General features: G+C 40.3%; 1 protein-coding gene across 1 annotated transcript in view; it reads right to left on the minus strand.

Annotated features, from left to right (window-relative positions):
* Positions 1 to 26,052, minus strand: part of ACOXL (acyl-CoA oxidase like) — a 376,563-nt gene that overhangs the window by 88,616 nt on the left and 261,895 nt on the right. Inside the window, 1 exon segment of the mRNA XM_032243751.1 lies at positions 25,561 to 25,672. Coding sequence (XP_032099642.1) covers positions 25,561 to 25,672 — 112 coding nt within the window.

The raw sequence follows: 26,052 nt of genomic DNA on the forward strand, positions 1-26,052 counted from the left end.
TCGTGTGTATAGGGAGGGTCTTTATATATTTGTCTGCCTTCCTGTATTTTTTTTTCTTTTTTTGTTTTTGAGATGGAATTTTGCTCTTGTTGCCCAAGCTGAAGTGCAGTGGCATGATATTGGCTCACTGCAACCTCCGCCTCCCAGGTTCAAGCTATTCCCCTGCCTCAGCCTTCCAAATAGCTGGGATTACAGGTGCCTGCGACCACGCCCAGCTAATTTTTGTATTTTTATTTAAGGGGAGACAGGGTTCGCCACATTGACCAGGCTCGTCTTGAACTCCTGACCTCAGGTGATCCACCCGCCTTGGCCTCCCAAAGTGCTAGAATTACAGGCATAAGCCACTGCACCCAGCCTTCCTGTATTTTTCTTTCTGTATTATGTCTTTACATTGTTCTCTATTGTGTATTTTTTCATCTCTCTCTCTCTCTCTCCCTCCCTCTCTCCCTCTCTCTGGTCTAGATGAGTTCTTTCTGTCTTTTTTTCTGAGCTTACATAACCACTTTTTCATTCTTACTGTGTTTTTCTGCCTTTCTGTATTCTTTGGTCCTTCCAAGTTTTTTCTTTTTTACATTCCCTAGAAAGAGATCTCCTTTTTATTCCTATATTTCTATCTCTTTTTCCTTGTGTTCTTTCTATCTTGTTTCCTAGGTTAATTCAACTCTCTCCACTTTCACCCTTCTCTCATGTATTTGTACCCCTAATTATTCCTCCCTTTCATCTTTAGATATTTTCTCTATTAAACTTGGTTTCATCTGCTTGGCTTTGGGAAGAGGGTCCTCCCCTCTCCACCCACAGCCTCTCTTCCTGAGCTCTGAGATGCCCTCTTTCTGTACCACGGGGCAGATGTGGCCGGTCCTTAAGGAGAGTCTCCCAGACAGCAAGGGGGCTGGGCCTAGCAGCCGGTGGTTCACTGGTGGCTCCTAAGATGAGAATGTGGGATTCTTGGCACCTTTGCCCTAAGCTTTGAACCTGAGCTACAATTCCAAGACAGGAGGGTAAATAAATCTCCCTCAACATCCTGCTACATATGAGAAAAAGGAAATATGGGAGAAAGGACACAGAGGGCAAACTGATGTCCACAGTTTCCAGCTTGTTTCCCATGGAGAAAGAAAAGGAAATGTCCTTCCAGTGCCTCAGACAGGACTGTATCCTGGATATGGGGGCCAGCTGCAGGCCTCTCGTCTGGTCTCTGAGACACACTGGGTCAGAGTTTAAGTCCAAGGTGCTTTCGTCCATTGCCCCATCCTCTACCTACACCCCTCCCACCCTTGCCTGTCCCAGCCTCCTCTGCACCAGAATCTCCCTTTGCTCAAAACATGGCAGGTGGCAGTTCTGCAGGGTGGAGCAGGCAAAGCAGTCCCTGTCTAGGGAGGTGTGCCCCTGAGGTGCAAGGCTGGAATTCACAACAAATTTTTCCTAGAAAAACACAATGCCAAAATTATCGATGGCATTGATAATGCTATGAATGGGTCCAGCAACCAGGACATTCCATGTGCCAAGCACTGCACTGAAGACCTGTATAAGAAAGACATTCTGCATTTACAGAGGAGTCTAAAAAGAGTTCCATTTCTGTCTCCAGGCCACATACTGGAACCCAGATAAATATGGCTCCAAAAAATACAATCTGTCTAGCCCTCCTGGTCCCCAGGCTCCAACACAGCTGGTTCAGCACAGCTGCATGAGAGCCCACATCATTGTTCACAGAGGGAGCTCCTACCAGACCATCTTGTTCACAGCAGCAAAAATATCATCTTGCTTAATGGTGCTTGGTGCAGGGTAGGGTCTCAGTAAACGTATACTCAAAGATACACATACACATGCAGACACGTGCACACACACACGGCTCTCTATCCTGAACCGTATCCAAAACACATGCTACTCTCTTGCTTCAGATATTTGTACATGCAATTCTCTCCACCAGAATACCCTCCACCACCTGACTACCACCACCTGGTTTCAAGAACGTAAGACACCTCATCAGAAAGCCTCCCACCAGCTCCCCATGCCCCAGAGTGGTTCAGGTGTCCTCCTCTGGGCTCCCACCAAGCTGGCAGGTTCATCACAGAAACTTGCTATGCTGCCATGTGAGTTCTGCTCTGATCAGGGCAGGACTGCGACCACCCCAGCACCCAGCATAGCATGGGAGCCTGGTCAATCAATGACTACATGAAGGAAGCCCCTCCCACAGATGGGTGGTGAGAGTAGAAGTAGATACACTAGGTGGGAGTGGAGAAGAAAATTGATTTGGCCAGGCACAGTGGCTTACGCCTGTAATCCCAGCACTTTGGGAGGCTGAGGCAGGTGGATCACTTGAGGTCAGGAGTTCGCGACAAGCCTGGCCAACATGGTGAAACCCCATCTCTACTAAAAATACAAAATTAGCCAAGTGTGGTGTCACTTGCCTGTAATCCCAGCTACTCACGACGCTGAGGCAGGAGAATCGCTTGAACCAGGGAGGAGGTGGAGGTTGCAGTGAGCTGGATTGTGCCACTGCACTCCAGCCTGGGCAACAGAGGGAGACTCTGTCTCAAAAAAAATAAATAAATAAATAAAAAGAAAGAAAAGAAAAAAAAAGAAAAAGAAAGTGGATTTAGAGGGCAGAGAAATAGAGTAAATTCAGCAGAGAGGGTCAGCCACTCACTGCACGGCAGTCACAGGGCCTGACAGAATCTCTGTAGCCTCTTCTTTCACCCACACTGTCTTCTAAGCTCTGGTCTGGGCCCTGGCAATATAAACAGACCCCAAAGACAAAGGCCATGCCTAGCAAAGACTCAATCATTTTTGTCACACGTTAGAGTTCCAGGAGTGGGAACCTATACGTGTTTGATCTGACTTGTTTCTGAAACTTTTCCCTGCTGAGGCTTTACTGAAATTGTCAGAACATGAAATCAACAAAGCCTTGGCAAAGGGCTTCTATAATTGAATATATTACTTTCTAATTTCTCCTCCTTCTTTCCTTTCATGTCAAATGAAGAGTCCGCTTTTCATTACTGAGCCTTTTGGAATAGAAAATGATTGTCGGATGATCCATTCTCTTTGGTCATTTAGCACGTATCTGGACTCTACTCTCCTGAAATTGATCTTGGTAATTTCCAACAACAGGTGTGTAAATAAATGTTTGATACTTTCTCCCTTTCTTAACAGTTTTCTCATTTTGAAAATTCCTCCTTAACTGTCCTGGCGGATGGAGGAATAGAAAGGGGAAAATCAGGAGGCCTTAAATAGATTTTACAGGCACCAAAGCATGCATTTGGAGTATGGTCAGCTAGAAAGATCTTGTTTCAATAATATGATCTTCACATTCAGCTGAAGACTATGTTATGGAACCTGACTGCCCTTAGTGACTGCTTAAAGCTGACATAAGGCAGAAAAATGTACATTTAATATGGGAAAGAAATTAGGCCTCAAGATCTTTGTTTCCTGAATCTCTGCAGCAGCTCAGCTGGTGCTGGGCTCGAGAGGCAGCTGCAGGAGGCATTCTTGGGGCTGTGAGTGGGAGGTGATGGGTACAGCATGCAGAAAACCTACCCCATAAGGGATTTGGGGCAAATCCAGTAAAGAAGGGACTGGCAAGGGAAGCACTAACGCCAGTGAAATTTGGGGCTCCTTGGGGCTTTGTGTCTCCAACTCCACCATGGCATCCTGTCTTCCCAGCTTTGACTCCTCCTTCAGCTTGCTCCCCATCACAATGCCTGAAGTCCCACCAACACCTCCCCAGCCTCTCTGCTACCACCCCAGCTCAGGCTGCATCCTCACTCTTCTGGGCCTTTAGTTGCTATGGCTACTCTCTCAGCACTGACTACAGAAGGCTCTCCTTAGAAATCCCATGTGATCAGGCCACGAACCCTGCAGGGAAGATAGAAATGGAAGGTCCCCAGCCCCATGCAGGGCACACAAGGCTGTGTGCCCACCTGCCACCCAGTCACCCTGTCCACCAGCCTCTCTAGCCTGTGACCCAATGGGATACTGACTGGCTTGATGCTCAGGCTGAACTTGCCAGTCTCTCACTGTCCCCCTATGCCCTGCCTGGGGATGATAGGACAGGGCATGCTCTGCCATTTGTCATTCCAGATTCAGTTCTAATATCATGGCCATCCCAGCCCCGATGCACCAAGCCCGCCACATGGTGTGTGCCTCCTCCCACCCCCCTGCTCCCTCCTCCATCTCCTCTCCCTGCACTTCCCCTGCCACCCTTCTCCCCCAGAGTTCCTCGGGGACAGGAATTGTGTCTTGGTCATCTTCACACCCCAGAACTGCTACAGTGCCTGGCATAGAGAGAGCCACTGGGAAGCAGCATTTTTTTAAAAGGACTTAGTAAAAAGTGTTTACAGGTGATTTTGTTCCTTATTTTTTTATTTAGGTGTATGTCTGAAGTTTCAACTAAGCATTTTTATGTATTTTACTGTCACTAAGGGAATTATATTTTTGGCTAAGCCCTTAGGAATACTAAAGTCTGCCCACTTTTGAGAACTTCAAGAAAACTTGTGAGCATCTTTGCACGCAGCAGGGAGAAAGGTTTGAGATACTTGCCAGTAAGGGGTGAAACTGTATCGGGGATTAAACAACAATAATAACTAAACTAGCACCAGACTACCTAACTGCCCAAGGCGCTGGCAAGCAGGGAGGGAGGGGCAGAAATCTGAGCAGGTCACCGAGAGCTGCCACATGGAATTCTAGGTCAGTAAGTGGCCACAGGTTCCCACCACCAAGGCACTAAGCTGACAATGGGCAGGCTGCAGTTAGCACCGCCCCGAGAGAGGGTGAAGGCGTTGATAGGGATGGATCTGACTCCCCTCTCACCCTTCTCTGCTATGTCCTAATCATGCATGTCACCTGCATGCTTGGCTCTAAATGCCTTGTCCCCAATAAAGGCCACTGCTCTTCACTTGGCTTCTAGTGGCAGAAATGTCCCCACCCTACTGTGCCGCTGGAGGCAGAAATCTGCCACGGCTGAGCTTGTGCAGAAATGGTGAGGATGTGTGGTCTGATAACTTTGTGGGGTCCCTTTTCTCAGTTATGTGGTAAGATTGCTGGTTATGTGGCAAGACAATGGGCTCTGGATGGCTCCTCACTATGGTAGGAACTCAACACATGTCTGTGATCCCAGCTTACCAGGAGGGCCTGCTCACTGGCCTTGTGCAGACAGGGCAAAATAGAATAACAGGCTCATTTCTGCACACCTGCATACCACCATCTTCAGTAATGCCTCACCCCAGGGCAAGTCCGCTCCCTAATCAGGGGGAACTTTGAGAAACTGTAGTATGGTGTCCAGTCACTTACGCCAAGTCAAACTCACAAGCAACTGGTGTAGGGTAAGCTAGAATATGTCACTTCAATTGTATGCTCTTCAGTCATGAGCCCAGAGCTTGTCACATGTCCCCATAGATTTGCCTGTTTCTGAAACTGAGCTCTGTCTTGTCTGCTTACCTTGCTGGCTAACTTGCCTAACGTCCATGACTGGCCCTTCCTCACCATCTTGCTGGAGCCCTGCTTCCTGGGGTTCATCCTCCCCAGTGAATAGAATGTCCAGACACTCTAGGGCCCATCTCCCTGTGTTCAGGGCCAGCCCTCCACTGCTCACCTCTTGCCAGGCTTCTGTGACCCTGGCCACCAGTATAGACAACCCCCACCATCTGTCACCCTGCTATCCGGACTCCATGCTGCTGGCTGGCCTGGGCACCCACTGCCATTTTTCGATATGATACTGAAAAGTGCCTAGCGCGGTGCCTGGCCCAGGATCGGCACATGGTAAGTGAGAGCTGCTGTCCTTAGCCATTGCTTCTTCCCCCAGTCAGTGTATGAAGATTCTGTAGCTGAAGCCTCCTGTTCTGGACTTCTAAATTTCCATTTTCACATGAAAAGACAAAGTGCCTGTAATGCAAACAGTCTGTCTGACTGCTGTTGTAAGGACCTGTTTAAGTTATAATTGTCAATGTTTTCACTGAAGTAGAAAATATGTAGAGTCAGATGTATAGCACACATAAGTCTTAAGTTTACAGCTCCAGGATTCTTTACATATGCATATGCCCATACAATCACCCAGATCAAGATATAGGACATGTCCTGTACCCTCTCTCAACTCCCCCGCCAGGCAGTCTCCCTCAGACTGTGATCACCAGATCACCATCAACTAGTTTGGGGCCAGGCACAGTGGCTCACATCGGTAATCCCAGCACTTTGGAAGGCCAAGGAGGGAGAATTACTTGTGGCCAGGAGTTTGAGGCCAGGCTGGGCAATACAGTAAGACCCTAACTCAAAAATATTTTTAAAAATTAGCAGGTGTTACGGCACATGCCTATAGTCGTACCTACTTAGGAGGCTGACACAGGAGGATGGCTTGAGCCCAGGAGGTTGAGATTGAAGTGACCTATGATCGTACCACTGCACTCCAACCTGGGCAACAGAGTAAGATCCCATCTCTAAAGCAAAACAAAAAAAAACCCCTAATTTCACCCCTCCTTGAATGACGCATAAATGGAATTACACAGTATTAACTATTTGGTGTCAGGCTTCTTTCACTAAACATAATGTGTAAAACTCACATATGTTGTTGGATGTAGCAATAGTTTATTCATTTTTATTCCTGAGCAGTATTCCAATGTATGAAATATATCAGTTTATGTATCTAGTCTCATGTTGATGAACATTTGGCTTCCTGTTTCTGGTTTTTGGATATTATTAATAAAGCTGTTATGAGCACTCCTGTACAAGTCTTTTGTGAGCATATATTTTAATTTCTCTTGGCCAAATATCTAGGAAGGTCATTGCTGGGTCACAGTATAGGTGTACATTTAACCTTATAACAAACTGCCACTCTGTCTTCCAGAGTGGTGATTACCATTTTAGATTTCAGATAGCCATTATGGGAGCTTTGGTTGCTTTGTAGCACTGCCAGAATGGAGTGTTGTCAATCATTTTCCTTTAACCATTTCAGAGGGCGTGTCATGTGTTTCATTGTGATTTTAATTTCTATTTCTGGGATGACTAATAAAAATTAGGCAAAGTCGCATGTGCTTATTAGCCATTCTTTTATATTCTTTTATAAAATATCTTTTAAGACTTTTTGTGCAATTTTTCCTGGGTCGTATCTATACATTATTCCATTGTAGGTGTTCTTTATATATTCTGGATAGAAGTGTTTTGTTAGATACAGGTTTTGAAAAGAATTTCTCCAAGGCTATGGTGTGTCTTTGTCATTCTTTTTTTTTTTTTTTTTTTTTTTTGAGACAGAGTCTTGCTCTGTCCCCAGGCTGGAGTGCAGTGGTGCGATCTTGGCTTACTGCAACCTCTGCCTCCCAGGTTCAAGCAATTCTCCTGCCTCAGCCTCCCAAGTAGCTGAGACTACAGGCACGCACCACTACGCCCAGCTAATTTTTGTATTTTTTAGTAGAGATGGGGTTTCACCATGTTGGCCAGGATGGTCTCTATCTGCTGACCTCATTATCCACCCACCTTGGCCTCCCAAAGTGCTGGGATTCAGGCATGAGCCACTGCACCCAGCCATCTTTGTATGATCTCAATGATACCTTTTAGAGAAGAAAAATTTTTACTTTTGGAAAAGATTTAATTATCAGTATTTAATTTACTGATTAGTACTTTTTCTATCTTTCTGAGAAATCTCAGTTTATGCCAACTTCCCAAAGATATTCTATGTTTTCCTTTGAAAAGTTTATAGTTTCCCTTTTATATTTAAGTCTATGATCAATCTCAAATTTACCTTTATGTATTATTCAGAAAATAAAGTCAAAGTTAATTTCTTTTCCATTCAGATATCTAGATGTTTCCTGCAATAATAAAAAATGATCTTTTCAGCATTAAATTTCTTTCATATCTTTGTCAAAAAATCAAGTGAACATATAAATGGGGATCAATTTCTGGACTCTGTAGTGTTGTACTGATCTGTTTATCCTGATGCCAATACCATGTCTGTTTATTGAAGCATTAGCACAAGCTTTGAAATCAGGTAGTACAATCCCTCCACATTTCTTCCATTTTTTTGAAGTTGTTTGGGCTGTTTTAGGCCATTCACACTTCTCTGTGATTGACAAATCAGCTTGTGAGTTTCTACCAATATTCCTGCCAAGATTTTGTTTGAAATGGTGCTCAATCTACAGGCTAATCTGAGGAGGAGGAACATCATGGCAGTGTGGAGTCTTCCCAGACACAGACACAGCCTCCTTCTCCAGTTACATAGGCTTGTTTCGATTACTCCTTGGTGTTTTGTAGTTTTTAGTGTACAGATCTTGCATGTTTGGTTTTACTGTTAAATGTGTTCCTAAGAAACTCATATTTTTAGATGATATTGTAAACTAAATTTTGTTTTCCAATTGTTTGATAGCACGCAAAACCAAAATTTGTTTTGGATATTGAGTCTGTATCTGGTAGCCCTGTTTTGAGCTACTAGTTCTGGCAGTATTTTGTTTTGTTTTGTTTGGTAAGTTCTTCCATTTCTTTTTTCCTGTCTTGTTGCACTGGCTAGGCCCTCCAGTACAACGTCAAATAAAAGTAGCAAACTGGACATTCTTACCTTGTTCCGCCTTTAGAAGAAAAGCATGTAACATTTCACTATTAGATACGAGGTTAACTATAGGATTTTTGTAGATGTACTCTCCAAAAATTGAGGAAATTTCTTTCTGTTTCTACTTTGCTGAGACTTTTTTTATCATGAGCTCATGTTGGATTTCATCAAATATATTTTTCCCATAATATAATCATATTTTCTCTCCTTTGTTAATATTTTATGCTTTATTGACCTATTTTTAATATTAAACTAACCTTGCATTCTTGTAATAAACACCACTTGATTATGATGTATTTTATTATGTATTTTCACCTATATTCGTGGAGAATATTGGTTTGTAATTGTTTTCCTTGTACTGTAATTCTTAATTTTTGTTATCAGTCTTACACTGGTTTTGAAAGAGTTTCATGTAAGACTGATATTATTTTATCTTTAAATGTTTCATAGAATTCAATGGTAAAACCATCTTGACCTGGAGCTTTCTTTGTGGGAATGTGTTCATTACAAATTAAATTCATTTTGACTGAAATGTTGTGATGGTTAAAAAAAAAAGAAAGCAAATGAAATTCATTTAATGACATGTTTAGATCTTTCATTTTTTTGTTACCTTTTGAGAGCTGTATTTTTCCAGTAATTTATTCTAAGTTACTGAATTTATTTGCATTAAGTTGTTCATAATATTCTCATATTGTAAAATATCTGTAGTATGTGTTATGACATTCTAATATCTGCCCTTTCATTCTTGACATTGTTAATTTGTACTTTACCTTTTTTTCCTGATTAGTCTTGTTAGGAGTCAAGTAATTTTATTAAATATTTCAAAGAACAAACTTTTAGGCTTGTTGATTTTTTCTGTAGTTTGTTTTCTATTTCATTATCTCTCTTGTCTTTATTGTTACCTTTATTTTACTGATTTTGGTCTTATTTTTCTAGGTACTTAAGGTAGAAACTTGCATCATTTATTTAAAATCTTTTTAGAAAGCATTTCAAACTATAAATTTTCTTCTAAGGATCACTGTCACTGCACCTCACAAAATTTAGTATGTTGTGTTTTTGTTAACATTCAGTTTGAAATATTTTCTAATTCTCTTTGTGATTCTTCTTTTATTCACAGGTTATTTAGACATATGCTTCTTAATAGCCAAGTATGTGGAAGATTTTCCAGATATCTTTTTGATATTAATTTGTAATTTAATTCCATTGTCAACAGAGAATATACCCTGTATTATTTAAATCTTTTAAAAGATTATTGAGATTTGTTTTATGACCAGCATTGTAGCTCTGGGTGTAGTTTTCAATAAATGCCTATGAATATCAAGAAGATTGAACTAGATGACTCTGTTGTTCACATCTGCTGTACATGCATATCTTGGAGATACTGTAAATCTGATCCAGACCATTGCAATAAAGAAATATATCAATAAAGCAAGTCACACAAACTTTTTTGTTTCCCAGTGTACATAAAAGTTACGTTTACACTATAGTCTATTAAGTGTGCAATAATGTCTAAAAAAAGTATGTACCTCAAAAAAATATTTATTGCTAAAATATTCTAGCACAGAGTCATGAAGTGAGCATATGCTGTTGGAAAAATGGTACCAATAGGCTGGTTTAACACAGGGTTCCCACTAACTTTTAATTTGTAAAAACACATCTGTAAAATGCAATAAAATAAAGCACAATAAAATATCCCTATAGTCATACTACATTTTAATCTACTTATTTCATCAATTACTGAATTTGTCTATTTCTTCCATGGTTCTGTCAATTTCTGTTTCATATATTTTAAATCTCTATTATGGCATATACCTATTTAGAATTATTTTGTCTTCTTGAGGAAATTATCCTTTAATCATCAAGAAATGACTTTATCCCTACTAACACACTCCTTTATTTTTTTTATTTTTATTTTTTTTGAGACACAGTCTCACTCTGTTGCCCAGGCTGGAGTTAAATGGTGCAATCTTGGCTCACTGCAACCTCCACCTCCTGGGCTCAGGTGATTCTCATGCCTCAGCCTCCCAAGTAGCTGGGATTACAGGTATGTACCACCACACCCAGCTAATTTTTGTATTTTTAATAGAGACAGGGTTTTGCCAGGTTGGTCAGGCTGGTCTGAAACTCCCAGGCTCAAGTGATTTGCCCACCTTGGTTTCCCCCAAAGTGCTGAAATTACAGGCATGAGCCACTGTACCCAGCCCCTTGTAATACTCCTTGTTTTAAAGTTTGTTCTATCTGATATTAATATTGTCTCTCTTACGCTCAGTAATTGCATGCTATATATTTTCCTGACCTTGTCTTTACATTCAAAGCATATAGTAGGCCCTTGCTTATTTTTAACCCTCTATAACAATGTCTGCCTTTTAATTAGAATATTGGGGCCATTTATATTTAATGTAATTATTGATATTATTGAGTGTAAGTCTATCATACTGCTATTTGTAGTCCTCCTTTGATTTTTATTTCTCCTTCTAAGTCTTCTTTAGGATTAAGGGTTTTCCTTTCTGCTTCAGTCTACCTCCTATATTACAATATATAGTCTTTACCTATAACAGTCTGCCTTGGATTAATATTATACTACTTCATATATTATGTAAGAACCTCATAATAGCATAATTCCATTTACACTACAATCCATCTTTTACATTATTGTTGTCATACATTTCACTTCTATATATGCCATAAACCCTAAATAATTGTAATCATTTTGCTTTAAACAGTCAATTGAATTCTAAAAAGTTTAGGACAAAAATGTAGTCTTTCATATTTGCCTATATATTTAGCATTATCAGTGTTCATCCTTACTTTAGATATGCATTTCCGTTTACTTTCATTTTGTTTAGCTTAAAGTACCTTCCTTAGCATTTCTTGTAGTATAGGTCTGCTGGTGACACATTCTATTACTAAAAATGCTTTTATTTAATTTTAATACACACACAGACACACACACATGCGCGCGCGTGCGTGCGCGAGCGCGCGCGCACACACACACACACACACACACACATACACACACACGACTGGATCCAGAGCTCTAGGTAGATTCTTTTTGTTTTCAGCAGCACTGTAAGGATATTTTTCTATTGTCCTTTAGCTCTACAGCTTCAAATGAAAAGTGAACCATCATTCTACCATTATTTTCTTGTATCTAATGCTCTTTGTTCTCTTCTAACTTTTAAGATTTCTTCATTTTTAGTTTTCAGCAATTATACTATGATGTGCTCCTACTTTTATATTTGTTTTCATCCCATCCTGCTAGAATCTTGAATTTATGTACTGCCATTATTGATAAAAATTTTAAAAATATTTGGCTAATCCTCCTTCTGTGCTCTCTCTCCCATCTCCTTCTTAGACTCCAATTACATATATAGTAGAGTGTGTATTACTGTCCCACAGGTCATGAGGGCTCTGATTATTTTATCAATAAATTTCTATCTGTGCTTTAATTCAAATGATTTCTATTAATCAGGTTCGCTGACACTTTTCTCACTTTGCCCAGAGTGTTGTTAATCCCATATGCTTATTGTTTTATTAATAGTATTGTATTTTTCAGTTCTAGAATTTCCATTTGGTTTCTTTTTTTACATTGTTCAAAAATCTCCTGAAATTTCCTCTTTCTTCATCCCTTTTATCTATATTCTCCACCTACTCTTTAAAAAATTTATATTTTTTAAAAGCCATTGTCTGCTAATTTCAATATCTGGGAATTTGGGGGTCTTCTTTTCTTGATATTTCTCTTGACCATTGATTATATGTTCCTATTTCTTCCCATGCTTGATAATATTTTACTGGACACTATAATGATACTGACTCTGAATCCTGTTGGCTTCCTTAAAGGGTGTTGACTTTTATTCTAGCATGCAGTTAAAACATTAGCAGGTAAATTTGAATTTATAGAGGCTTGATTTTATGTTTTGTCAGGAAGAATCTATTATTTTGACTTGCCTTGAGCCTCTTTTGGTTGTAGCTTCAGTCCTTAAGCAATTCCTTTTCCCGGGACATAGTTTTACTCCCAAGGCATGGCCCTTCTGGGATTTCAATGAAAAGCCCATTGAGTTTACCACACGACTTTAATTTGGCAGGATACAGACTAAAAATTCTGACTCCTGTGTGGTAGGCAACAGTTGAATTCTCGTTTCAGCTCTTTAAAGCTTCCAGCTTAAAAAACCCTTGAGCTTTTTGGCATCTTATTCACTCACGGATGTTCCAGGCATCAGTCGTAATTTTTTTTTTTTTTTTTTTTTGAGATGGAGTTCCACTCTTGTTACCCAGACTGGAGTGCAATGGTGTGATTTCAGCTCATCACAACCTCTGCCTCCCGGGTTCAAGGGATTCACCTGCCTACACTCCCAAGTAGCTGAGATTACAGGCATGCGCAGCTAATTTTATATTTTTAGTAGAGACAGGGTTTCTCCATGTTGGTCAGGCTAGTCTCGAACTCCCAACCTCAGGTGATCTGCCCACAAAGTGCTGGGATTACAGCCATGAGCCACCACACCCAGCCCAGTCACAGATTTGAGTGGTATTCATACACATATTTTGGAGCTTCCCTCTCTGTGGCTTCGTTATTTTTTGGATGTTCCGCCTTTGTTTTCACTAATTTTGGCAGTCTCAAACTCCATTTTCTTTTTTTTTTTTTTATATAAGATGGAGTCTTGCTCTGTCCACCCAGGCTGGAGTGCAGTGGTACTATCTTGGCTCACTGCAACCTCCACCTCCCAGGTTCAAGCAATTCTCAGGCTCCTGAGTAGCTGGGATTACAGGTGCACACCACTAAGCTAGGCTAATTTTCATATTTTTAGTAGAGACGGGGTTTCACCACGTTAGCCTGGCTGGGCTCTTGACCTCAAGTAATCTGCCCACCTCAGCCTTTCAAAGTGCTAGGATTACAGAGGTGAGCCACCATGCATGCCCTCAAACTCCATTTTCTGACTCCCTAAAACCATACTGAGGTTTCATGAAATGAATTTATCATTAACCTAAGTGAAGGGAAAGGGCTTTTTCTAACTGTGAGTTAAACTCCAGATGCAATAAAAAAATAGATTACTGAATTTGACTACATAAAAAATTTTTTTTTAATTTGCACAGCAAAAAGCATTATGAACAAAGTCAAAAACAAGTGACAAACTGGGAGAAAATCTTTGCAATATGACAAAAGGGTGCAATTCTTCATGTAGAAAGTACTCTTAAAAAGTGATGGCCCAAATACCAAAATCTCATGGAAAAATGGGAAAATAATGTGAACAGACAATACATTGAAAACATATTAAAATGACCCTTGTGCAGATGAAAAACTGTTCAAAGTTACTCATAAATAGGGTCACGTGAAGTTACCACTATCAAACTGGCAAAAATTAAAAAGTATCAGAACACATTCCATTGATGAGACTTTGAAGAAACAGACTTCACTCAGTGGAATGAAAACTGTACAAATCCTCTGGAGGAGAATTTGGCAATATCTAACAAAACTACAAATGTATTTACCTTTGGGCCTAACAACTATATTTCTGGAAACATACCCTGAAGATATAACTCAAACAATACTAAAATTTATATAATAGGGTTATTCACTGTAATGTTGTTTGTAATGATCAAATGATTAAATACATAAGAGATGAGTGGAGTAAGGTACAGTGTAACTATAATGTAGATTCTTCTGTGGTTATAAAAATTGAATGAAGTAGATCTCTGTGTGTGAAAGAAATACAGGAAGGATAAGCCAGAGATTAAAGATATATTGCCACCTACGTGAGGTCTGTAGAAAAAAAGGGAATAGATGGAAAGGGGGTGGTTGGAATGAGAAAAGAGTGGTAGCTCTGAGTACACTTTTGTGTATAGCATTGAGTGTTAGAAATTTGTAATATTTCACATAGCTAAAAAGTGAATAATGGAAATCAACCAGGATATTGAGGAAACCCAAAGTAGAATGCAATTAGTTACAAATGAACCTAACTTGTTATAAATAACAAAACCACACTGAAAGGTAAAATGATTATTAAGCATTCTTTGGATTTTAAAAATGAATTGTGCAGGCCAGGCGTGGTGGCTCACGCCTGTAATCCCAGCACTTTGGGAGGCTGAGGCAGGCAGATCACTTAGGTCAGGAGTTTGAGACCAGCCTGACCAACATGGTGAAATCCCATCTCTACTAAAAATACAAAAATTAGCCAGACATGGTGGTGCATACCTGTAATTCCAGCTACTTGGGAGGCTGAGGCAGGAGAATAGCTTTGGGTAGGCCTAGAAGCAGGGACACTTTTGTGTATAGCATTGAGTGTTAGAAATTTAGTAATATTTCACATAACCAAAAAATGAATAACTAAAATCAACCAGGATATTGAGGAAACCTGAACCCTGGAGATGCAGGTTGCAGTGAGCTGAGATCATGCCATCGCACTCCAGCTTGACTGACAGAGCAAGATTCATCTCAAAAAAGGAAAAGAAAGAAAAAAGGAAAGAAAAATAAAGAGGGAAACAACACGAAATAAGATCATTCCTGTGACCAGCCACAACAAAGCTAAGGCTTGGGAGCACTGTACTCCCGGGAGGTGGTCACAATTGGCCTTGGATTTCCTGCTTGTCCACTCCTGGGTCTCCTCAGACCACCAGCTATCCCTTCCTGAACCACCACGCATAGCTTGCTATGACATCATCCTTTCCCTCTCTCTGGAGTTTCAGTGTTTTAAGCCTTATCTCTCACTGAGCAAAGGGAATATGGTCCCCCTGTACAGGACTTTCAAGCCCCAGTGAGCAGAGAGGGAACCTCACTTTTGCACGAGGTGGCCTTTGCACAAGCAGCCATCAATGATCTGAAGATACAAAGAGGGCCCCTCTATCAGGTCATCTTCCCAACTCAACTCAACCACAGGAGTAAGAAGATATATCAAGCTCAATGCAAACAATGAACTTAGAATATCTGGTTACCAATATTACTTCCTGTCTTTGATGATCTGTCTCTGGAACAAAGCTCTTGATATTTCTGTGCCATGAGATTGTTGTAAAACATCTGCCATTCAGGCCACTGTACTGGTTTCTAAAAACTTTACAAATGCAGAGTGGTTGCTATCACTCTCCGTTCCCTGTCCCTACCCTCAAAGTCTCAGAGCAGTACCAGCTAACCAGCACTGACTTTTCTCTGTCTGGATTCATCATCAATGGCTTTTCTGAGTTCTTCAAGATCTACCAGCTACCACCTGACCAAAGCTATTAGATCAATATCCCTGATTGGTGGACATCCTATTGTCCTTTTCCCAGGTACTTGATATATACATATGTGCCATCCAGTTGCCAACATACACAGCTTGAACTTTCAACAAAAGAGAACTAAGGTGAGACTCCAAACCCCAAGCAGGTGACCTGAGCAAAGACACTGTCAGTCTAAAACTATAACAAACAGAATAGGTGGCATCTGTTAGAAAGATAGGCTTTAGCAAAGTACTGTGGTTTATTATGTTTTAAATATCTAAGCTAAGAGCTTTAAAGTCACACACACACACACACACACACACACACACACACACACAGTCACACACAAGAGTAGTCAGGTTGCACACTGACCACAACAATAAAATCTGTGGGCGGCAGTTTTCTACACAGGAAGATCTAGAAAGTTATGTTTCTAATAATCTTTTTTCCAGCCTCCACCAATTCTCCATCCAAACCTCCAAATCTGAATAAGGAAAAATAACTTAGAGCAGTTGTTTCCAAATAGTTACTGCCCCTGGATTTTGAGGGATTTTGAGGCTCATTCATGGTGTTCATTTGCAAATGACTTGCCTTTTGCCTGGGACTCAGCCTTGCAGTGTGATGGAGGGCAACCTGTATCAGATTTTGAAAACTAGTCTTTCCCAGGTTATTCTCATATACCCTGAAGCGGGGGGCACCACCAGTGTGGTGGGAGAATGCTACAGGTGATGAGAGACAAAACAGGAATCAGCCCTTGGAGAATTAGAACTATTTTAAGTCCATCTGTATTCTCATCCTTCCACTTCCCCAATTTCTGTTAAGCACATTTGAAAATAAACAGTCGGCTGGGTGTGATGGCTCATGCCTATAATCCCAGCACTTTGGGAGGCCGAGGCAGGAGGATCACCTGAGGTCAGGAGTTCAAGACTAGCCTGGCCAACATGGTGAAACCCCGTCTCTACTGAAAATATAAAAATTAGCCAGGCGTGGTGTTAGGTGCCTGTAATCCCAGCTAGCTACTTGGGAGGCTGAGGCAGGAGAATAGCTTGAACCCGGGAGGCAGAGGTTGCAGTGAGCTGAGATCATGCCAGCGCACGCCAGCCTAGGGGACAAGAGTGAGACTTTGTCTCAAAAAAAAAGAAACAAAGGAAAAAAGAAAAGAAAAGAAACAGTCATTTGTTAAACAGATTGATTACTGAGAATCTATTTTTTTCTCCATAGACTTATATCACAGAATGACAAAAGCCTACCAGAATGTTCCTGGATGACAAGCCATTCTTTATTGGTTTATTTTTTCTTCCCACTAATGTGGAAATCATGCAGCAACTGTGATGGAGAGTTGTTTGCAACAAGATTTTGTAAAACTGGAGAGCAAGGCAGGCAAGGGAAGCTAGGAGGCTGGACTCCTCCTGTGGCCACCAACACATTGTAGAAAGGGGATTTCCTGGCTCCATTTTAAGTGAAATTCTGGCTACACCAAGCAGGGGAATGCATTATCGAATGACAGCAAAGGCTTGCTCTTTCATGGTAACTCAGTGGTCTTCTCAACTCTCTGTGAACTGGTATCCCTTCACACTTGCTCCGGGGTGGGGGGCAGATGGGCTTCCCATGTGCTTAGAAGGATTGACCAAGCATTTCTTAAGTAAAATGAGCTTTTGAAGAAAGTTAAAGATCATTACTAAAAAGCTGAGAACAAAAGCAGGGTTCTGAAACCCACTTGTGTTTTTGCCTTCTTAATTTAAAGATTCTGAACTAAATCACAGGGTTATTTTTAGAAGATCTCAGAATTCTAGATGAAATCACCCTCTCTTGGACAGTGTCCAAAGACTATTGCCCAGACTCTGTTTGGGTCAGATGTTCAAATTGCTAAACAGAATCATTTTATGTCAAAATACACCAAACTAATGCAGGTAGACATGAGCCAACGTACAGCTAGCTGAGCAAAAAGCTGGGCCAAAAACACAAACTAAAGTGCAGAAGTCCGTATTCTTTCCTCTAAGTTTGTAGGTTTTGCCTTAATTTAGCGTATATTTTATTTTGCCTTGGGCTAAAACCAGAGGTGGACTTATCACAAGGCAAGAGTATATTTTCTAAATCTTTGTGGTCTTCCCCTGCCAGGCCCTAGAAAACTATCTGTGCTCAATGAATATTTATTTGAATTGACCATAAAGATGGTTACATGAATGGTAGTAACCAAGATATTTAACATAAGTGCAAGGCTTATAATTTTTAGTGCTTTTAAAAATATATTTTATCTTAATATATCCTTTTAACAAGTTTGTATCATAACCTACTCTTGTTTTCCCAAATTATAGATACGAGAACCAAAGCTTGAGAGTGGTAAAAGCTAGTTCTGTGATTCTAAAACCCTTGTTCACCACCCCACATGCCTAACATTTATTTTATGTTTCGGAAACATACTACGTGTGTGTAAATGTTTTCTTCTCTTGAAATCAGAAAATACACACAGGAGAAAATGAACAATTTGGCCTCTGGCAAAGAAGAGCTATGAGCAGAAAATACTTCGGAATATTTAAGAACTACCAGACAGCATCTAACATCATGCTGAAAATAAAATAAAAGGCAGACATTTTACAGTGGACCTATTTTTCTAATACAGATTGAACATCCAAATCCAAAAATATAAAATCTGAAATGCTTCAAAATCCAAAAGTTTTTAAGCACTGACATGATGCTCAAAGAAAATGTTCATTAGAGCTTTCTGGATTTCAGATTTTCAAATGTGAGATGCTCACAAGTATAACACAGATACTCCAAAGTCAAAAAAATCTGCAATTGGAAACACTTCTTGTCCAAAGCATTTAACCTGTATTAATAAAATAAAAATACGCAGGGTAGGGGAATGGGAAAAATAAAATGAAAATATGAAAAGCAGATGATAGACTCCTAAACCCTAACAGTAAAAACTTAGAAAGTTGGAGAAATAAAGTGTTAGTGGAGAATTGTGGATTCTAATACCATGCTGGAAAAGTACAATTTGGTTCAACATTTTATAAAGAACAATTTTGTAGTATGTAAAGTCTAAAAGCCATACAGTTAAGGATATTCATTATGACATTGTCCACATAACTAAAAACGTAGAAGCATCAGAATCTTGTACAATCATGTTCTTATTGACATAGAAAGATAGCCACATTATATTATTAAATGGAAATATTGGCTGAAAAATATTATAATTCCTCTTCATATTTTGCTCCAAAAATGTGTATATCAATGCCAACATTTTTCAACAGTTTTTTTGTTTGTTTTAGATGCTATATTAGTTATCTATTGCTGTGTAGCAAACTATTCCCAAATTTAGCATCTTAAAACAAAAAATATGATCGTCTCACACAGTCTATGAAGGTTAGGAACCTGGGCATATCTTGGTGCATGGTTGGCTCAGATTCTCTCATGAGATTACAGTCAAGTTGTTGACTATCTGTCCCAGACTTGCAGTCTCTGAAGCTTTGGTGAGAGAGAGAGAGAGAGAGAGAGAGAGAGAGAGAGAGAGAGAGACACTAAGACTAAGGCACAAGCCACAGTGCCTTTTATAAGACAATTTCAACTTCAGGCCAATTTTGATACAATGTGGGCAGTCTATAAGGGTGTGACTACAGGAGGCAGGGATCATTGAAAGCTGTCTTAGAGCTTGGCTCTCATAGCCCATCCTAATCATCCTTAATGATTCACATTCCTCTAAAAACATACAGCTTCCAAGGCCCACAAAAGTTTCACCTCATTATGGCATCAGATCACAGTCCATAATCCCCTCATCTAAATTCAGTCTAGATGCAAATAAGGCTCCTCAGGTGTTATTCCTTAAGTACAGATCCTCTCCATTTGAAGGTTGTTAACTAAGGAGACAAGTTGTCCTCTAATATACAATGGTGGGACAGGACAGGATAACTGCTATGTATACTCTTACTCTAAAAGGAGGAAAATGGGAAAAATGCAGGAATCAGTGGTCCATATAAATTCTGACATCCAGCTAAGCAAACATTGGAAGTTCCTTGATAAGGGCACAGTGCTATGCACACCCAGGTGGTTCGATTCTCTGTGACCCTTGACTCCACCCTCTGGGTTCTTGCTTCTTCCTCTGAGACATCCTGACTTTTCATAAAAGGTAGTACCTGTTTGCAGCTGGGTGCTTTTCTTTTTCCTCCACTTGTTCCCTGATTGTAGAAGCTTAGTGACTCTATTCATTTTGTATTGTCTCTGTACCTTTCAGCACAAGCTGAAAGATCTTTGGCTGATACAGTTCTTTTAAAAACTTTGTGCATTTCCTGTGAATCTTTGGGGAGGTTTATTCCATTAGACAAAAGCCACACCCACAAATCTCTTTGACATAGGCCCTTGGGGGTGTTGAGAAGGCTGACAGAGGATGCCCTCAAGCTTCCTAGAAGCTTTATTGTGTAATTAAGACAGTCTGAAAGACATACTTGTAATCTCAGAAGGCCTTTTGCATGACTCAAGACTTACCTTTATTTTGAGATGGAATCTTGCTCTGTCGCACCATCTCAGCTCACTGCAACTTCTGCCTCCCAGGTTCAAGATTTTCCTGCCTCAGCCTCTCAAGCAGTTGGGACTACAGGTGCCGGCCACTATACCTGGCTAATTTTTTTGGCATTTTTAGTAGAGACGGGGTTTCACCGTGTTGGCCAGGATGGTCTCAATCTCTTGACGTTGTGATCTGCCATCCTCAGCCTCCCAAAGTGCTGGGATTACAGGTGTGAGCCACTGCACCCAGCAAAACTTACCTTTAATCTTTTTCAGTTCTTAAAGAATTATACATTCATGTCCTGGGCTTTATCCTTAGATTACACATTTCTGGGAACATCCTGGATTATATTTTTGCTCTGAAGCCATTTTAATTTTAGCATTGTCTGCTGCTGTGGTTAAGCTGTGTCCTTCAAAAGGACATGTTGAAGTACTAACCCCTGGTACCTGTAAATGTGACCTTATCAGGAAATAGGGTCTTTGCAGAGGTAATCAAGTTAAAATGAGGTAATCAATGTGACTAGTGCCCTGATAAAAAGAAGAAACAGCAGAGACATATGGGGAGACATCATGGGCATGTTGCATGATGACAGAGGGGGAGACTGGAGAGATGTGGCTGCAAGCCAAGGATTGCTAGCAGCAACCAGAAGCCAGGAAGGTCAAGGAAGGACTCTAACCAGGGTCTCAGAAGGAGCATGGCTCTGCTGCCTCATGACTTCAGACTTCTGGCTTCCAGAGCTGTGAGAAAATAAATCTCTGTTATTTTAAGCCACCTAGTCTGTTGTGCTTTGTCACAACGGCCCTAATAAATGAACACATGGACCATATGGAGAGCTTGCAGATCTTCACAACCATATTAAGTGCCAGGTCCTTCATGTTAAAAGCTCTTTCCTTGAGGTTCTCTCTCTCTTCTTGCACATCACTATAAGCTGCAATAAGAAGGCAGGCAGCATCTTCAACTTTCAGGATGGACATCTCCTTCGCTGGATCACTTCATTGATTGGGTATTGATTGAATAACTTCATTGATTCGACTTTCCACATAACTTCAGGCAACAGTGTTGCTACAGCTGTGCCACTACGTAACAAGGATCCTCTTCCTTCATTTTCCAATAATTTTACCTCACTTTCCCACCAGTGCTCTCCTACAGCTTAAGACCATAAAGGTTTCTTTCAATACTTTCTTCAAGCCATTTTAGGCTTCCACTAGGACTCTTCTCAAAGCTCACTGCACAGTTGCAAAGTCACACCCCCTACTGAGGCTTTTGTTATGTCAGCACCCAACTTTTGGGTACCCAAATCTGGATTAGGTATCTGCTGCTGTGTAACAACCTGCCCCAAACCTAGTGGATTAAAACACCAAGCGTTCATTATGCACATAGTTTCCAAAGTCTGGGAATCCAGAAGCTGCCTGATGATGTGGTTCTGGTTCAGGGACTCTCATGAGGTTGTAGTAAGTGTCGACTGTTCTATGCTTGCAGTCTGTGAAGCTGTGACTGGGGCTGCAGGTTATGCTTCCAAGGTTACCCATGTGGTTGTGGGCAGGAAGCTTCAGTTTCTTGCCACCTGGGCCTCCCCATAGGGCGTGTTTATGACATGGTTTTTCCCAGAGTTATTAGAGATAGGGAAAGAGAGAGAGTGCAACAGAGTGACCAAGATGGAAGTCATAATGTATTTTATCTGGAAGAAACATGCCATTATTTCTGCTGTATGTCACACAGATCAACTCTGGTACAGCATGGGAGAGAACACTCAAGGGTACAAATATCAGGAGGAGGGATTCTTGAAGAGGGGTCCATCTTGGAGGACAAAATGTATTCTGCACACACAGGCTCATGGTTATGGGGTCATCATTTTGCTTTTCTGGTTAATGCTTTTGATAAGATTAATCTTACCAACGGGTAGAGGCTGGATTGTGTATCTAAATTCAAACATTGATTTCCCAACTCCTAGTACATCAGGATGTGACGATATTTAGAGATGGGAGTCTTGAGAGAGCTGATTCAGTTAAAATGAGCCTGTTAGAGCGGGGCCCTAATGTGATACGACAGTATCCTTATAAGAAAGGCACCAGGGGTGTGGGTACATGAATGGATGGCCATGAGAGGTAGCAAGGGGGCAGCCACTGCAAGCCAAGGAGAGAGGCTCCAAGAAAACCAACCCCTTGGGAAACTTGATCTTGAACTTCCAGCCCCAGAACTGTTGTTTAAAATAAATTTCTGTTGTTTAAGGCACTCAGTCTGTGGCATTTTGTCATGGCAGCCCCAGCTAACTAGTATAACAACCTTTTGAGAGATATCTGAAAATATCTTGCTTTTGCCAACACACATTTACTCATCGTTTACTTTTGAAAATCTTTTAAAATATCATTTTTGTTTTGATATGTATAGTTATACATCAATGCATATAATTAGATTTGTTTCTATACACAGTGTGTAATCTAATCTAATCTGAGAGTCTGTGCTTTTACTAGGAGGATTGAAACCTCTTTCATTTCATATTATAGTCCATTTTAAATCTAATCCCCCACTTTCCAGAGGTGGGAGCTGGAGGGATTTATGGCTCTCTAGGATGAAAATGTATCAAAAGCTGCCTCTCCACTGCTTATTGTGGACTGACTTAAGGGATCATATTGTAATGGAAATGTTGTTTTCAAAGAATTACCAGATCAACTTAGTTCAAGATCAAAGCATTAATCTTTTGGGGCCAGAGAGAGGGGTCTTGAATTGAGCCAAATTAGAAGAGACAAAGGGGATATCACAATTAATGGGAAACAGATTTAGGGAAGCAATCCCAGAGAAATTCTCAAACCAAGGAGCAATTCGCAGTGGGAACTTTTTAACAAGCTCTCCTGGCCTCGGTGTGGGTTCACTTAAAGGAGCCACACTGGAGTGTCTTTGAGTCTCCTAAGAACAAGTTTTCTGATTTGTTCTTTGCTCTGCTCTGATTACACAAACTTCTGGACACTTGTTTATCTTCATTGCTTTGTCTGCTGCAGTGATTTGGAAAACAAGTATTCTGTGTTCAGTAGTTAGGTTAACTTTCAATTTAATAAAACATATCTATTTCTCTAGTAACTAGAGAAACATAACCTACGTTTCTCTAATTACTAAAGTCAGAACAAAACAAGGTCTATTGCTTACCCTGTAATTAAAGTAAGAAATTCAGCATGTTTTTACTTTGTCTTTCATCTTACCTTAAAAAATAGTATAGACTATTACAGAACCAGTTCATCAAGTTTTTTTAAAAAAATAATTTTTTTCCAAAAAAATATTTTTAGCTTCCATAGTTAATTTTAGGACTTTAAAAAATTTTTTTTGAGACAGGGTCTCTCTCTGTTGCCCATGCTGGAGTACAGTGGTGCAATCTCAGCTCACTGCAACCACTAACTCCCAGGCTCAAGCGATTTTCCTGCCTCAGACTCCTGAGTAGCTGGGACTACTCAGCTACTTTTTTTGAATTTTTTTATAGAGATGGGGTTTTGCCATATTGCCCAGGCTGGTCTCAAACTTCTGAGCTCAAGCAATCTGCCCTGCCCTGGCCTCCCAAAGTGCTGAAATTACAGGCATGAGCCACCGTGCCCAGGCAATTTTGTGACTATTTTTTGAAAACACATAATATTGACTTCACAGGGACCACCAATCCTTTTATATCTTGACTTCCTTATTTTTGAGTTATTCATTTGGATTCTGTGTCCTATGGAGTAAGTTTTAAAATAATTTTTTAAGGAAGGCTATATTAGTGAAATTGCTTCTGATTCTTAGATATCTAAAAATATCTTTCCATAGCCTGTACTCAGGGATTAAATTTGGCTTGTAATATTATGCTTAGGTAATGAAGATTCCTCTTTAGAGGAACACCTTTTACTCCATTTGGAGCTAGTGAATGACAGCAGGTAGCCTAATTTTTTCTCTTTTTGAGTAAACTATTATTTTCTGTTTTGTTGCTCACATACTGTTCTCTTTATTCTAGATTTTTCATCTATGTCCAAGCATAAGCCTTTTTTTTCCATTAGCATAGGATTTTTTTTTTTTACATAAGGGAAATTCTTTTTCTGCTATGTTTGTGATGACTATTTCTGCCCCTTTTGTTCCAGCACTTCCAGAAATATTTGTTATCCATAAGTTAGATTTCTACCACTTCACTCTGTCTCTATGTTCTTCTCCTTCCATATCATTTTCAGCCTTTTCTTCTACAGTCTTAGAAAACAGTTCCCAGATTGCATTGTTAATTCTGCTCTTTACTGCAACTGTAGCATTTTTCCTTTTGCATATATCCATCTCTTATTTTGGCTGGCTCCATGTTTGATATGTGGAGGATATGTGGAATGATTTAAACCCACCTGAATGTGTTCTTGGGGTCTGCTGGAGCCTCACCTCAGATCTATGCCTGGGGGATAAACTGATTTACACAATTCCTACCCTGGCTTCCTGCAGGTTCTCATCCAGTGTAGCTGCGTTCCACAAAGGTGGATCTTGGCAGCTTTCTGCTTCTAGGGGCACTTCTGTTTCCAGAGCATTTCCTAAGAGAATATCCATCCCTATGTACCATCCATCCTCTTCCCTTCTACCTCTGCTGTTTGTACTTGGAGATGTGACCTTGAAGTTGATATAAAAAGGGGTGAATTGGAGGGGGAGAGTTGCAGGAACCTAATTCTGGCCTTCCTGGAACCTAATTTGCACGCAGAAGGAGAGAAGCAATCTGGACTCTGATTACAGCAGCCCTCAACCCCTGACCTGGACAGAGAGTGGGAGGAGCAAAGCCTTCTCCTGAGATCCCATTGGCTATTCTATGCTGGATCAGAAGATGAAATAGATATTGCTAGGGTGGACAGTGATCCTTCAGACCAACCCCACTGGCACTGAACTTGGTGGAAATTCCCTCTATATTTCTATCAATGCTGACACAAGGTTTTATGCTTTTGCAGAGCTTCATGGGGATTTTAATAGGAGATAGAATGCATCTTAGACCAACCCAATGTTAATTTTTACATATGCCTGATGCAGTTCCCCTCCCTGCCTTAGAGAACAATGTACTCTTCATAGATATAAAACAATTATTTTTCAATTCTGATAAGGGCTGAAAATTATACCACTCATCAATTCCCATGGCAGCCACATGATGCTTACAGGTGGAATTCTAGAAGACGACCTAAGGGCTGTTAAACAGAAGCATCCTGGCCTCTGCAGCAAGCAACAGTGTCATGCAAAATGGCCTGTAGGAGCTCTAGTCAATTCCAGAAGCTGGTCATTAAGCTGACTCATCTTCTACTAAATTTAACACATAGTTCACCAGCAAGGATATCCCTTAAGCACATGTCAAAAGGAAAAATATAACACAGTTTATCTTTACCTTATAATAAATTCTGGCCACCAAACTCCGCTGAAGAACCTGTTCATGAAATTTCACTGCTTTCAACAGAAAGGCGAGATTACAGACTGTGTCTGTGTTAAATGCCAGGAAACTGGAGGAAAAGCACAGTGACCATCATTATTATTTTGGCCTTACCAAAGAATTTCATTTGAAAGAAATAGATTTCAAAAATATTTTTTCTATAGAAAAATAGTGTCAATATACATAATCTTGCTATCTCTCACCGAGTGTATTCATAATTCTTTTCAGTAATTTTCTGATAAATGCTTAGCTCAAGTTTATTCTAAGTGGTTGTCCTATGTCCTTGTATAGAGATCGTTTAGTTTCCTAATTTTTCCACTTACTATTGTATTATAAGTAGTGTTCAATATTTTACGTAGTCTTTCTTAATTAATAGCTATACAATTTCTATGAAGCATAACTCAGCCATTATATAATTCATGTATAACTCAACCATTATACAATTCTTTT

The sequence above is a fragment of the Sapajus apella genome, unplaced genomic scaffold (genome assembly GCF_009761245.1).
Source record: "Sapajus apella isolate SASKATOON/1434 unplaced genomic scaffold, GSC_monkey_1.0 scaffold52, whole genome shotgun sequence".
Lineage (NCBI taxonomy): Eukaryota > Metazoa > Chordata > Mammalia > Primates > Cebidae > Sapajus > Sapajus apella.